General features: G+C 38.9%; 1 protein-coding gene and 1 pseudogene across 6 annotated transcripts in view; both read right to left on the reverse strand.

Annotated features, from left to right (window-relative positions):
• The window catches only part of LOC107730758 (potassium voltage-gated channel subfamily C member 1-like), a 66,413-nt gene extending 63,048 nt beyond the window's left edge, over nt 1-3,365 (reverse strand). For all 6 annotated transcript variants that reach the window (XM_016541685.1, XM_016541689.1, XM_016541684.1 and 3 more), the window contains exon 1: nt 3,251-3,365. In XM_016541685.1, coding sequence (XP_016397171.1) covers nt 3,251-3,295 — 45 coding nt within the window. In that variant the 5' untranslated portion in view covers nt 3,296-3,365. The remainder of the gene's footprint in view (nt 1-3,250) is intronic.
• An 8,452-nt stretch (nt 3,366-11,817) lies between these two features.
• Nucleotides 11,818-15,753, reverse strand: part of LOC107730727 (uncharacterized) — a 4,609-nt pseudogene continuing 673 nt past the window's right edge.

Below are 15,753 nucleotides of genomic sequence, written 5' to 3' on the forward strand. Positions count from 1 at the left end.
ATATATATATATATATGTATGTATGAGTGGGAACAAAATAGACAGAGCACTGCAAAATGGGATTATTTTGACTAAGGGCTGTTGCTAAGAAACGCTGCTAGAGCTCTGTAGTTCATTTAATAGTTGTTCACCCTTATCGAATAGGATTTTGCACGTGAATAACTATGCAGCCGCAGGTTGTTATCCATCCGCTCATACAACATGTGCTTGACTACAAGCTTGAGATGCTGAACAACACTAAAGCAATTCCGATCATTCTGCATACTGTGCATTTGCTCTTCACATAATTGTCATTGAGGGTGTTTTGTTTTGTTTTGTGATCTCTATTATTAACCTGCCATACAGCTCCAGTGCTACAGAGACCATTTTCAATTAGATTAGTGGTTTTCAAGCTAGAGTCCAGGGCCCCCAGGAAGCCACAAAAAATTAAATGTGTAAATTAAAATAAAATAAAATCATATAAAATAAAATAAAATAAAATAATAGAATGTAAATATAAAAGAATACATGAAAATCTATTTGTCTTCTATGTTTTAGGAAGCATGCCATTCATCATATTTGGGAGTTCATGGAATCAAAAAAATTTGAAAAACCCCTGAATAAAATGATATTGTAGCTTGGTAAATGTAGGTAACTGTTATCTGAATCCTTTAATCTGGCCAGTGAGGAGTCAGGGTTTGCAGCAACTCTTCACCTATGTACGGGCTCACTGGAACATCCGATTTAAACCAGGAATTTAATACAGCTCTCAGTCTTGCCTTCATAAATCAACTCAAATACTCATGCCATTTCTGTTATAGTGCCTGACACCACAGTCTTTTGAAAGTCAGAATTTACTCTGAAGACACATCTTCACAAGTGCTTGAAATGAAAACTGAATTGTTTAAAGATGTAACCAAAAATCTAGATAACACACACCTTGCATGCATTTGTATACTTTTAGATTTCAAAAATTGCACTGCAAACAGCACTGCATGCATGCACACAAACAAATGCACTGGCTCTGCCTCTGTTGCTCTGTTATTCGGTTGCTCTGCAGCAGAAATCAACGCGCAGTCAGCTAGTATGAGACGCCGCAGTGTTACGCTATAGCACAGCGAGAGGAAGGGACATGGAGGTTGTAAGTGATGATTAGCAATCCGGCACGAGGCCCTGCACCCATACAGCAGCACGCTAATCAAACACTATGCGTGTCACGGTTGATAAAAAGACCTCCGTTCAATGACGACGCAGTAAAATGATGACGGCATCTCTCCCTCCCCTTGAGAACTGTGAGCTGGGTAACTTACAATCGCAGACACTTCAAACGCATTAAGAGCAATTCTGCAATCAAATGCAGCCCAAAATTCAATGGAAAACTGATCAGTTAATTGGTACCCTGGGCTCATTTCAAGAAAGCAAGTGTGTATCGACTGCTCATGACTATGATCTATTAACCCAGATGTGCCGTGGGAGATAAATATCTTAAATAGCCTGCACTGATAAAGGAGATAAATGGTCGCTGTTCACTAGCTCGTGAATGGCGTTCTGAGAGGCAAAGGGTGAATTGCCTTTCATGTGCTCCAGCTGAAACATCTCTTAACCAACAAGGGTCAGTAAGTGACTTTGTTCTCCTAAAATTGTAATAGATTTGTACAAAAAAACATATTGACAGACAGAAAAAAAAAATGTCTGTGATTACTTGCTTAAAATGGCAAGTAAAAAAGTTTGGCGCATCTAATTGGGCTGCAATCTGTGTAAAGTTTATGAATTCATATGACCTTATTAAGCTCATTATCCCAAAATTGGGATCCCAAGTGTGGCACCCAGAAAAAAAAATCTAATTGCTTCAGGTCTGGATGTAAGAGGTAGGATGTAACGATTAGCAGGTGATTGTGGTGCCAGTGACATATGGGGCTTCTGCTGAATAAGCAGGAAACTGATTCAGTTAAAAGTAAGACCCATGGGAAACGCAGTAGTTTCCGGGATACCGTGAAGATCCTGTGCTTCCAAAGTGGATAAATACCTAAGCACAACCTGACACAAGTAACTTGTTTGGTAAGCTAGAATTTTCTCAAATACCTTTCCTGGTGGTTAAATCTATACAATTTTTAAGGGTCACACAATTTACGTGATGAAAGATAGGCTACAAAATGAACAAAATGACTAAAAAGTTTGTGAGCATAAAAACATGCTTACTGTCAGGCATGAATGTTTCAGCAATTCAGGAACAAGTGGGGGGAAATGTTCTTCTAACATAAAAAAAAAAACATTTGCAAGGTAATGCAGTTCATAGTCAAAACTCAATAGTGCCCACCTCAGGGTAAATGCCCTGGTGACGTTCAATATCGTAGAGGTCTGCCAGGTACCGTTCTGCAGTATGGACAACAGCGAAATTACAAACACTTTGCGCATGCGCAATGACTGGCGGATGAGATATGAATGTGTGCGTATCTTAATTAAGGGTTTATTTTTTGCGATAATGACCGTCTGACTGATAATTATTCGTCTCGCTAGACATTAAATGTTTCATTTATTAAGACAAATTTGATCGCTGGATGCTGCGACTGACGAAGTAGAATCAACAAGGCTTTTGTATAGCAGGAAGCCGAGTATAAACTGAATAACAATGTTCTTCAAAGCATTAAAGCAACTTTTCAACATTTCAAGTGAGGTTATAATTATATTAACAGCAGAAGCAAAAGGGTACGTTTTAAAAAGGCGCGACAAAGTACTGAGGAGGCGACTGCGCATTGTTAACAGGTGTTGTGCTCAATTTTGACCCCTGCCAGATTTTTACCCCCCTAGTATTGGTAGGTTTAGGGTTAGGTGTGTGGGAGGGGTTAGGATTAGGCAATTAGATAGCGATTTCAACGAGAGGGGTAATCATTTTGCAGGGGGTCGAAAATGGGCACAACACCGGCAAATAATACGCATGGAGAGAGTGACAGCGAGACAAAATACTGCATTTATCAAAGAGAGTGACAGAGAAAGGGTCCACATAACGAACCCGAGTCCTTTTCTCTCCGGAGTCCGAACGTAGCTAACAAACTTTCGAAATGTTTACAAATTGTCCAAAGTACGCCAGTGAGTGGACTATTCCGACTCTTGCGGACCAGTTCATGATTCTATGTAGCATACACGAGAAATATACAGTCAAATAGTAGCTGAACAGGTAACATGCATGCCATACTACTAGAAGTGAGCTCAAAACTGATACAGACACCACGTTTAAAAAGTAAACTAACAAGATGCCGGTACACTCACTCACCCTGGCGTATTTCGAGGAGTAGGGGTCCTCAAACAGCGCCCACATGAAGGGCTGCCAGGTACTCCACCAGCTGCGGTTGCGACCATCCTCCTGTAGACACAACCTCTTCAAGTCCCCGTCCGCACCACCCGTTAGCGCCGGGTCGTCCTCTGGCAGGTCCGGCTCGGGCGTCTCGAAGCTGTCCAGCGCTTCCTCGGCGTCCCGATCACTTTTATACATTATCAAACTTGTCAAAGTAACCTGCTTCTAACTCATCACATCATTAGTTCTTGCACCAGCTACTAATGGCTTTGTACAACTGCAGGAAAAGTGGTACAAAAACTGTGACTTTACAAAAGATATATTCTTAAAAATAAAGCTTTTTTATTTGCTTTTATGGTTCCATGAAGAACCATGAATCATTTCCATTGCAGCATTCTTTATAGTGGAAAAAGGTTCTTTAAAAAAATGTTCTTCTTCTTCTTCAAAAAAAGAGGTTCTCTTAAGAACTGCTCACTGAAAGGTTCTTTGGGGAGCCCCAAAAAACTGATCTTCTATGGCATTACTGCAAACCCCCCTTTGGAAACCTTTATTTTAAAGAGCATTTAGGTACTAATATGTACCGTTTAGGGGTAAATGTACAAAGGTGTACCTTTTAAAGGGTAGGCCTACTGCCCCAGTTTTGTAAAGTGTAGGTGGTGCAATGCAATGTCAATCTAGATTTTGTCAAAACACCTATTAAAATTTACAAGAAACTGCAAATATTAGGGCCACTGTCTAGGGCAAACACGAATATCATATACCTAAGGTCCTTTATGGTATAGTCTATTCACTGGGCTTGGAAAAGAGAGGGCCTGTCCATAAAAAACTGTCAAAATCTTTGGCAACAGCCCTAGCCAACATACAAAATCAGATGAATGTTAATGCAGGCATATGGGATAAGCATTTTAATGAAGGAGTGAGTTCAATATACGTTCACGTGTCACATAATAAACAGGAAAGAGACGCCTCCTCCTCTGCAATGCCCACCCATCATTCCTTACCATCTTTTACCATCACTCAGCTCTCATGTCCCTCAATTCACTAAAACACTCTGCTCAATTACAGCGAAGGGAGATGAAAATGACTGAATGTTTCACAGCCACCCCCCTCCCCACACCATACTCTGAGCGTATCCAATAGAAAGAGGGAGAGGAGGAAAATGAGAGCAAGAGAAAGGGTGGGAGGAAGAGGGAGAAAAGCTGAAGGCAGAACGATTATTTGCTGAGCTACACAAAATAGGGAGAAAAGACTGCAGAGTATTAATTCTTACACTATCTCTCGCTCTCTCTCTCTGGGCAGTGCTAATGTTATGCAGATCATTCAGTACAGTCTTTGTACAGTATTAACCTTGGTTGCAGACGTAAAATCCAGAAAATCGTAATTGCTTGAGTGTGCAAACTTCAAAATTACAATATACTATTAAAAAGGGTTAGATTCACATAACCTCTCATATGCACATTCATATTTTCACTGCATTACACTGAGCAAGTGCTTTAAAAACTGAATGTCTTTATTCATAGCTATAGTGAAACAAATGAGTCCTGGCTCTCTTTTTCCAATCAAAATGTCCCATTTTGGAAATATGGAGCAGGGACGTTATTATCTTTTTCTCTTGGGGTCGTCGTGCACTGTAAAAATGGTAACGGGCCATTTGTAGTTGATTTAACCTTTAAAAATGACTTTTGTTAGTGTGACCTAATGTAGGCAAATTGACTCCCTCAGGTTAAATAAGGGTTTTAAATGTAATAAAACATGTTAATTTAGAAGTTACTACATGAAGCAAATTTTACTATTGCCTAGCAAAAATTGTTTTTTACAGTGTAGAAGGGTCCGATTTCACCAACCAATGTCCTTCTCCCGCTGTGTTTTGCTGTGTTGTCGCTTCTGGCTTTCACAATAACTCTCCTATATCTGTTCCTCTTGTTTGGCTGTGCTGCATGGCTGCTCCATACATATCTGTCAAACTGTCTTCCCTTATTACTTATCCACTCTTATCCATTCTCCTCAGCTCACTCTTTCTCTTGCTTTCCCTTATGTCCCCCTGTGATTAACCGTTGAAACAACAAAGATCACAGGAGTATGAGAACCGTAGGAGGGAGAGAGGCTGAATCATATGAAACAAGGTAAATGCATTCACTGCTTTTCTAAATTGATATATGGTTTCTGCTTTCAGCACCACGGACAGCGCATGGGTTTCAGTTAATCATTTAAAACAGTATAAGAACTGGAAATATAGCTAAAAAATGAGCAAAACATTTTATAACGGACATAAAATGAATAAAATACTAAATAAAATACAAAAATATCTCACAAATAATATGTAATAATAATCATAATAATACATAATAAGAGAAATAAGTCATAACAAAAAAATTAATAATAATATTTAAAAAAAATCAACTAACAACTGTGCTGGTGTTACACTGCTTTTCCAAACTGTATTCTCATAGCACTTAATTATATATAACTAAATCACTTAATTATATATAACTAAATCATCCAAAGTGGAAACACTATCAAAACATCACTATGTTTGTCTCGGCCACCCAACATAACAATATTAGCTCAACCAGTGCTGTTTTTGCAAGGTGTTTAAATATGCCAAGCATGTGGTGGTGAAATAAATAACTATAAGGAACACAAAAGGGGTAAATAAATAAATTGATGAATAGGAAAAACTGAAACTGAGAGGAAACTAGTGGGGGAAAAAAAGTTGTGTTGACAAAGCAAAAAAAAAAAAAAGGCTCCCACTAAAAAGGGAAATCATTGTTAAGTGTGTGTGCCTGGATGGAGGGAAGTACATTAAAATGTGTATCTCCGTTGGGATGGGGTTTGGTTGTAAGGACAGATACGCCTATAAAAGACAACAGCACTATATCGACAGAGAGCAGGGAGAGAGGAAAAAGGGAGAGAACAGGTTACGGCCACTGAGGGAAATGTGAAGGAATGACTGCAGTAAAGGTAAATGAAGCTCCATTCATAAATTATTCAATTTAAAGAAACAATCCCAAAGAGAAGTGATATATATGCACTGTTATGAGAAGGAAGTAGAACTGAACCATATCTACACTCTTTTTCTTTTATCGTACAATATGCTGTAGTGCGTCTGCATTATCCCTTCACTCTAACTCCCTTTCTCTCTGTCTGGTGCAGTGTAGGTTCTTTGGATTTTTCTGCTTGCTTTCCCACTGCAGTTGAAGATCAGCGGTGCTCAAATGCCACCTAGAGGACTCATTGGGGAACTGCACAGCTCAAAATACTGCAGTACCCCCTCCTCTTCAAGCTTTCTCCACGACTGAGGTATGGATGCCTTATGTAAACCATCTGTCGATGCATTGCATACAGGTTTGTGTCCCTTTTTAGACCATACACCCTTTTAATTAACTGAAATCACTTAACAAATGCAATTCAATCGCTGATTTATATGAACTGACCAGGTATTATCTCGGAGCTTCCTGATCTCAGTGATTAAGGCTTTTTGCAGTCCCTGGCCTCCTTCTCTCTCTCCCTTATTTGTGTGCACTAAGCTACTCTCAGCCGAGTTGCTCATATTGACGTCTCTTGTGGAATAGCACTAAAAGAACATAAATTAACAGAGCAAGGACGTTTACGCACACAAACATAAGACACATTCAGAAAAAAGCAATGTCACAGCACAATTAATTAGCTTTAAATCAAACTATGCTGTGCAAAGACAAACTAAAAAGCACTGGCACACATGGATATATGATATATCCTCAGAAGGTCATCAGTCAGACTTTGACCTCTGCTTTGAAACTAATCACAGCTCTGTTCTCAGCAGTCAGAAGCCCTTTTCAAAAGGCCCCCTCATTTTTTTAGTCAAGAGAGTGAGAAAGATATTCAGAATGGGGCTTAGAGGACTCATCTTACAGTGACAGCATTGAGACGTGCATGACTATATTCCAATATCTAGCACTAACAGTGTTCTTAAGATACACCATCCAGTCTCAGCTCTCGTTAAAACCTAATTAATAAAAGTGCCCTCTCCGGTTAATTACCATCCCTTTATAGTCCCCCATTAAGTACACAGGGAATGAAGCCGGAGAGAGATGGGATATAATTTGTGTTAAGCCAAATCACACATGTACATGATGGAAACTATTCTTAGCGGTGGGAAAGAATGGAGTAGGGTGAAAACAAAGAAAAGAAGGGAAAAAAAGGAACTGAAAAACAGACAGAGGACAGAGAAGGTCAATACGGGGGTAATCTCAGGTGATGTGTAAGGGTCAAACTTTTAGGAAGGGGTGTATTTGTAAGGATGCAAAATCATGGAAAGGCATCAGCAGGAGGGAGAGTACGGGGTTTGAAATAAGGCACTGCCAATAGGATGTGAGTGAGTGAAGGAGGGAGGGAGAAAGGGAGGGACCAGAAGCTGAGAGAAACAAACATAAAAGTGTAACTAGTGTATGTGATGAGATGAGAAAGTGTAGAGGAAGAGGAACACAAGTTAGAACAAAAGTATTGTTTATAGATCAGTAGTTCTCAACCAGTTCAGGGCTCAGATTATATATTAGACAGTTAAAAGTAAATAAATGTCCTTATTATCAAACAATACATATATTAATATTATAAAATAGTTCAAGCACAGTCACAGTCAACAATTTCAACAACAAAAGACAAAGTGAAACGTTTTCTCCTCCATTTTAATACCTGATTTAAACTGTTTATTTGGTTATCCAAATTATACATTTTTATTGTCTGTATTTAGCCGTTTTAAATGTTATTATCTGGAACCCATTTTTTGAGAGCCACTTGAGAACCATTGTTAGAGTATTAGCAAGAGATATAGGGGTCATTGAAGGATGAGAAAAGCTCCATCTACAGTCAGCATAAACTTTCTAGAGTTTTGTTCGCATTTGATTGTAGATAACCACGCCATTGGGTAGGGAGTGATGATGCAACCAAAAAACAAATGCTTATGTAGTGTTTAGAAGAGAACACTGAGTTCCCTAACATACAGAAGGGCATACATTTGGCTACTCTGTTTCAAATAAAACAGAAGCAGGGGAAAAAAAGAGTGGGCATACAGGAATAATTAAGGTTTGATATTTATGCTAACATAGTGAACTGAAAAGACACCTACATACTCCATAACATATCAAGGTGATGTGTGACTGTGTGAAAAAAAAAAAAAAATCAGACACAATCATTGTGGGACATGAAACATCCATGTATTTGTTGGACTGACAACTCAAAATAAATGTAACATACCAGAAAAACCTTTTAAAACTATTTAAAAATAAAGCTAAGTGCCTAGCTAAGTAAACAAAACACAAAGTTGGTGTGAACGATTTGTAATTGTGTCAATCTTTGATTATGTGACAAGTAACGGGCAACTTTTGTTTTGACTTTTACCGTCCGACACTCAATGAGCGTACTGTTGCCATGGTTACCTCCTCAGGCAAATTGGAATTCTATTCTCGAACGTCTATTTAGCATATTCTGACTAAAAGTTGTAATGTGACTTTTATGGTTAGCAAAAGGCTGTTATATCGTACAAACGCTTATATGCGAAAAATAAATACCCCTCTCTCCTTTTCCCAAATCTTAATTATGGTGGTTAGACCAAATATCCCAGCCATAATTCGCACACGGGTTTAAGTGGCAAAACAAAGTTGACCTGGCTAGGCTACTACTTGTTGAGTCCGTTGACTGGCAGAGGCAGGGGGTAGGCAGGCCTGCTTTGCATCAGTACAACGGGCACACAGACAGAAACACTCAGAACAGAAGTGATATTTTGTCACTTGTACACAAGATCACGACACAGACACAGCACAAACACCTATATTACATACTTACTCGCTTTGGGTCTGGCTCTGTTCGCGTGCGTGCAGTGTGCGTGTTACTGAACACACACACATGAACACACAAACTGCACAAAAATGCTATGTGGAATTTACTACGTTTTCTGACTGAACGGAGGGATCCTCGTCTCGTGGGTCCGAATGACTGTGCAGAAACCTAAGATTTTGTTCTCTATATAAAATGGCTACAGTTATGAATAATGCAATATATTCTTGCTACAACACCGGCCAGTTCAAAATAACGCAACTGTGCTATAGTGCGTAGTTCAGTTCCTTTAGTGATACAAAAGACTAGCCTACGAAAATATATATGTATAATATATCACCTAAGTTGCACCCCTGCTATCCTTGTTCCTCAAATAAATTATTCTCGTCAAATATATGGGTGTTACAGGTCTAATATTAAAATTATTTGCCTGGTAAATAAGCATTTCTATAATTTAACTAAGCTCGTATTAACAAATTACTTTTATTCCCTAAACGAAACAGTCTGTTCAACCAAGCGAAACGTGCAGCGGGGAAACACCTCTCTCTCTCTATTTGTTTAATCTTCATGCACTCACTCCATTAACAGTCTATCCCTTTCTTCTCAGTTTTAGCATCCTTTCTTCCGTATCTTCACCTGTTCCCGTTGTCCAGGGTTAAAAAGACCGTAACCAGGTCTTTAGTTGCAGACTGAGAGGTCTGGTTGAAATTATTTATGCCGAATAAGCAGCTTGCCAGGCACGACTAGAAATGTTATTCCTTAAGCTGCCTCTCTTTTCTTCCGTTCGTATTTTTTCCCTGTCGATGTTTTTGTTTTGTAAATCTGTATTTCCATGCAATTTATTCCTTAATCTAATGGTGACATGGGATCCCTCTGTGTTGTTCCCTCCCTTTAGCTCTTTAAAGGGAAAGGTGGCAGCTGGTGTCCCCTCCCCAAACCCCACCCTGTGCCATTTAACCATATACACGCCAAGAAACAAACTTGTCGCTATTTCCAGTATTTCTACTAGTGTTACCTTTATACATGATTTTTAAAACCTTTAAAACAAAACAAAACAAAATTCCCCAACACATTAATAAACATGTCTCTTAATGCAGAATTATTAAATAAAAAAATTATGGGTTATTAATGAACAATAAACGTAGGCTATAAGTTTAAATCCATGTTGCTAGTTTGATAGATAGACAGACAGATAGATAATGTGAAAAATGACACAAGAAATTATACAGAAAATAATAAATGGCATACAGATTACATCTTACATGTTGAAAAGCCTGTTGGCTATAGGAATGTGTCTTTCACATTGGTCACTCTCATAAATTACCAGTGTAAATCTATAACCCTGATCTCCAGTCAGTCCGTACAGATGTTTCTCCTTCTTATGGGTGTTCCAAACAAGACAGTGCAGTTTCTGTCTCTGTGTGAAAGAGACAACAACTTTACACCAATTAGGATAAGCACCAGGTCAGGTCACAGAATTCTGCCTAAACATACTCCAAAGAAAATCAGATGATGCAAGCAGGGAAAAAGTAGGCAGATATCGAGAAAAAAAAAATATCCTGAAGGGACATGCCAAAATTTGGAATCTTCTAACATTTAGCCTGAATTAAAAATTGTGGGCTGGATTGTAGAATATTTAAATCAAAATATACCACAATCTACAATAAGAAAGCCTGAGGACAATAAGAGGTCATAGATGTCTAGACGTGGTCAATAATGATTTTTCTTTCTGATCTTTTATTAATGACTATTGTATTAACTATTCCTTAAGTATTTTATTTGCTTTTAATAGTTCTCTAAAAGATAAATCTAGCCTCCGCCATTTCATAATCTTTGCCTTCACCTGTTCCTTCATTTTTATTCATCTAGCTTCCAAATATGGCCTTAAATCAGTCATGCTCTCTCTCTTTGGCACATTGCCGGAGGCAGAGCTGGGGGAGGAGAGTGAAATGTTGCAAGAGCAAGTAGGAGGAGGAAACTGGGTGGGACATAATTCTGACTATATTGCAATATTCTTACAAGTTCTCTATATTTTTCCCATTACCACCCTCTCTGTTTTGTTTTAGGCTCTCTTCATGAGACCATGAGCGGAGTAAGGTATTGTTTAAGTACACACTACTGTGCAACCCTCTTGGGTTGTCTAGGTGTGGAGCCAACTGCCTCCTCAGCGATATTTCTGTCACTCCCTGGTCTTCCCTCTTTACTTGCAGCTTTTTCCCCTTGGATTTTTAGCACACTTCCTGTAATCCTCAGAAGCATATATTTTTATATAAAACACTAAATCATTTAATATATAGTCAGTTACGGCACAGGAAAGATTAACTTTTTTCTTCTGAAGAGCATAAGACAATATTTTGATAGGTCAACAACTTCAGTGTATGGACAAAAAAGCTGAACAATCTTCTAAATATCTCCTGTTGTGTTCCACAAAAGAAAGTCATACACATTTTGAATGACATGAGGATGAGATAAGCACAGAATTTTCAATTTTGAGCGAACTATCCATTTAAGGATAAAGAATACATACGCAGAACACAACAGGCACACACTCCAGATCAATAAATCAATAATGCTTCCAACAATCACTTCTAACGTGTTTTTGTTCTCCATTTATTACCCACCCTCTGAGTGACAAAAGAAAAGAATGGAAATTAAGTAATATTGATGAAACCATTTTTTTAAGTTCAGATCAATTATTGCAGAACTGAAAATCAAACCATCCACCCTAGTTTGTCTTATTTCTTATTCTTATTTCTTCCATATGTCTGATTCTCAGTACTATACATTTTAGGAACACCTAAAATGTCCAGTAACACACCTTTACCACCATCATCTTGCCATTTCACCCCACTTTGTGCAACATCAGCGGCTTGCGATGTTGGGGGAGGCACAGGTACAGTAAAACTGTCCATATACAGATTACTTTTACCCCTGTGGGGCACAGGAAGAGGTGGACGAGGCAGCCGGGGTTGACATGATAAAGTGGATGGAGCTTTGTGAGCAGGAAGTCGGCTGTGAGCTCCGCTCTTGGTAAGGGTTCCATTAAAGGTAGCTGCATCCAGGACAGAGCGAGGAGACAAATTTGACCTGAAAAAGAGGATTATCAATAACTAAGAAAAATATAATGATTTAGTGTGGAAAGAAAAGGCACAAGGCTGTCAGACGAGTATTAATACACTGCATACACATACTAGTGCTTGAGGTCCATTATCTTCCTGCCTTATCACTATGCTGACCATCACTTAGCTCATATATTACTTTGTCAATAGAAACACATGTGGGTCCTCTGAGACTAAAGCTCTTCATTCCTTAGCATAAGGAAATGTCTTTATATATTCAATACCATTGCTGCCTCAATAAAAGAGCTAAAACACAGTATGATGGTTTAAGTGCTCTTAAAACAAAGTCAGCAAAGCAGAGATACCCGTTTAAAAAATATGAACAAAGAGAAACATATGTTACACTGTCACACAGAGTTTCTGTGAAGAGGTGTGTGAATTAGTGTCAATATGTGTTTGTGACCCTGAGTGCTGCCCACCAATCAAGAGCTGACAAGGTTCAGGAAGCCAGGCCAGAAGGTGAGATGAGCGATGCTTTACTAAATCACTTCAATCAGGCCTGCAGCAGGCCAACATAAAAAATGAAGCATCGTCTAATGCTGCAAATTAAAAGCTAGATGAATGATTATTAAAGGGATAGTGCATTAAAAAATTAATCCTGTCATCATTCACTCACCCTCATGATATTCCAAACCTATGACTTACTTTCTTCTGTGGAGCATAAAAGAAGAATGTTTCAACAGGCTGTTTATACAGTGAAACTAAATGGGGCCTAAAACAACACTGTATGGACAAAAACAAAAATGGAGACATTTGGGGCAGTCGTGGTCTAATGGTAAGAGAGTCGGACTTGCAACCCAAAGGCCACGGGTTTGAGTCTTGGTACTGGCAGGAATTGTAGGTGGGGGGAGTGAATGTACAGCGCTCTCTTCTACCCTCAATACCACATCTGAGGTGAGACCCTTGAGCAAGGCACCGAACCCCCAAATGTTCCTCGGGTGCAGCAGCAAAAATGGCTGTCCACTGCTCTGGGTGTGTGTGTGTTCACTACTCACTGCTGTGTGTGTGCACTTGGATGGAATAAATGCAGAGCACAAATTTGTCATGTCACTTTCACTTTCTTCAACAAGATATGAATAACACTTTTGTGTTCAATGAAGAAAGAAAATCATGCAGGGTTGGAACGATATGAGGGTGAGTAAAAAAACTGAAAAACTGTGTTGTGATCAGTTCTGACCCTGAAGATACGGTTTGTTAAACTGACTGTGTGTAAAGACATTTTTTGTTCAGTTAGACAACCTGTGTCGAGTGTGTTATGTGCACCATAATTCCAAATAATCAAGAAATGCGAGAGATCTGTTCTGCTGCTATACACAGTGAAAAGTCAGGAACTACTTGGAGCTTTAACTGCACATGATTCACTATAGGCTAGATTTCAGATTTACATCTCCCCTGACATTCTGGGGATGGATGCTTTGCTCTAATGGCATCTAGAAAGCAGATTACTCAAATAGTACATTACCCTCCACTTACATCTTGGGATTAAATCAGGCCGGTAAACCCTTTGATCTCCATCTCCGTCATCACTTTTGAGAAGCCACCACTGCTGACCTCAGATCTCCTAATTATCATTTAATCCATCAGTGCATTCACACTGCCCTCTGGTGGTGGAGAGTTACCTGTTAAAGTGCTTGAAGTCAGTCTTGGTAGTGCTTAAAGACTGGTTCCTGCACAAACGCCATTTGAGCCGTTTCCAGCTGTCTGTACAGTGCCTGATTAAAATCAAGAGAAGTGTGAGTCATTTCATTGGCCTAAAAGCTCTGGTGGAGAAAAAACTGCTGTCTGTGGAGTGCTACTGAATCCTCAAGACTATGAGAGCTATCCATTAAGATACTTTGCATGAATTAGCATTTTTTTAATATTGTTGTTTGAAATTCCCTACTCCCTAACATTTCAAAAATACATTTCTATTCTCCACCCTCAAAAAAAAAAGCGGCTCCCTAAGCTTACTTATAGTGCACAATTTACTCTTAAAAAATAATTCTGGGTTCAATACAAATTAAAGAGATAGTTCATCCAAAAATCACCATTTTGTTATTCTCCCTCATGTCATTCCAAACATGTATGACCTTCTTTCCTCAGTGGAACACAAAAGAAGACTTTTTTTTTGTCCATACAATGGAAGTCAATGTGTTTGGTTACCAACGTTCTTCAAAATATCTTCTTTTGTGTTTTGCAGAAGAAAGTAAAAGTCGTGGAAGTTTCTAGTAATCCTGAAGACCTTAATTAGCTGGATCAGGTGTTTGATTAGGGTTGGAGCAAAACTGTGCAGAGCTGTAGCCCTCCAGTTTGAGACCACTGTTATGATAATTAATAAAAATTGAATTAATAAAAATAATTATAGAACTACAGTAACTTTTTTATGTCATGTTAGCTAATGTCTTCGTCTTTTTGTATTGTGTTAGCAAAATCATCTGCTGAAGTCTATTGCAGATAAGGCATCTGACTATACATATCTATAGAGCAAATGATGACAGAAAGATCATTTTTGTGTGAACTACCCCTTTAAGTTGAATCGACAGCATTTGTGGCATAATGTTGATTACTGAAAAAAAAAAAAAAAGATTTATCCCTCATTTTCAATCGGGATTATAGTGGGGCACTTACAATGGAAGTGAATAGGGTTGTTTCTTTGGATGTGAAAGCAGAAAAAACTTTTAATTTTCATAACAGCACTTACATTAATTCTCCTGTTAGATGTGCAATGTGTTATATCTTGCGGCTTTACTTCTGAAACAGTGAGGACAAGTGGAAACTTTACCAGGGCCTACAATTTTCAGCCTCTTTATCTCACCTGCATCATGCTAGTGTTCAGACGGAGGTTCACGTGCTGCTGATTGACCTCTGTAGCGGTCCTGCATTTCACTGATGGGATTTGAGACCACTCTCACTGTTGGCCGGTCTCTGAGCTGTGGAGGATCAAACAGACACATATGAATGACATACATGAAGACACAGAGTTCCAAAAACAGAATAAAAGAAGACATTCTCCAAAGAAAAACTCCCTTTTACACACACATCTTACCCTCTGGGCCAGCTCATTGAGGAAGTGTGTGGTCCAGGGCTTTAGAGTGGATTTCATTGTACAGAGGACCATTCAGTGGCTTTCTGTCATGCTCAGTGTGTGAGGTGAGAGAAGTGAGCAGAGGCCGGCACTCTGTTCTGACGGTGGACGACTGGATGAAGAGGGGCATTCTGGGGCAGAGACAAGAAGATAGTTGAAGGTATCACATCTTGTTTCTTTGGTTGTGTCCCATTAGGCCAGTCAACAAGAAAGGTTAAAGACTAGGCCACTTTAAACTTGAGGTTTATGATGTTATGAACATTATTTACTAACAAGGTCTTCCAAATCAAAGGCCTATATAAGACCACCACAAAAAACAACATATTAACTTCGCAATTCTACAACTATTGCGTCTTTCAAACAGACTAAATTCTTTGTTAAATTGCTCAGTTTCGTTTTTGGTCAAAGACGTTGTGGTAATCATAGACATAATAAATACCTAGACGCCTCATTGGCCGCTCGACCGCACGTCAACGTCGCCGCCATAT

The sequence above is a fragment of the Sinocyclocheilus rhinocerous genome, unplaced genomic scaffold (genome assembly GCF_001515625.1).
Source record: "Sinocyclocheilus rhinocerous isolate Xijiao unplaced genomic scaffold, SAMN03320098_v1.1 scaffold549, whole genome shotgun sequence".
NCBI classification, from domain to species: domain Eukaryota; kingdom Metazoa; phylum Chordata; class Actinopteri; order Cypriniformes; family Cyprinidae; genus Sinocyclocheilus; species Sinocyclocheilus rhinocerous.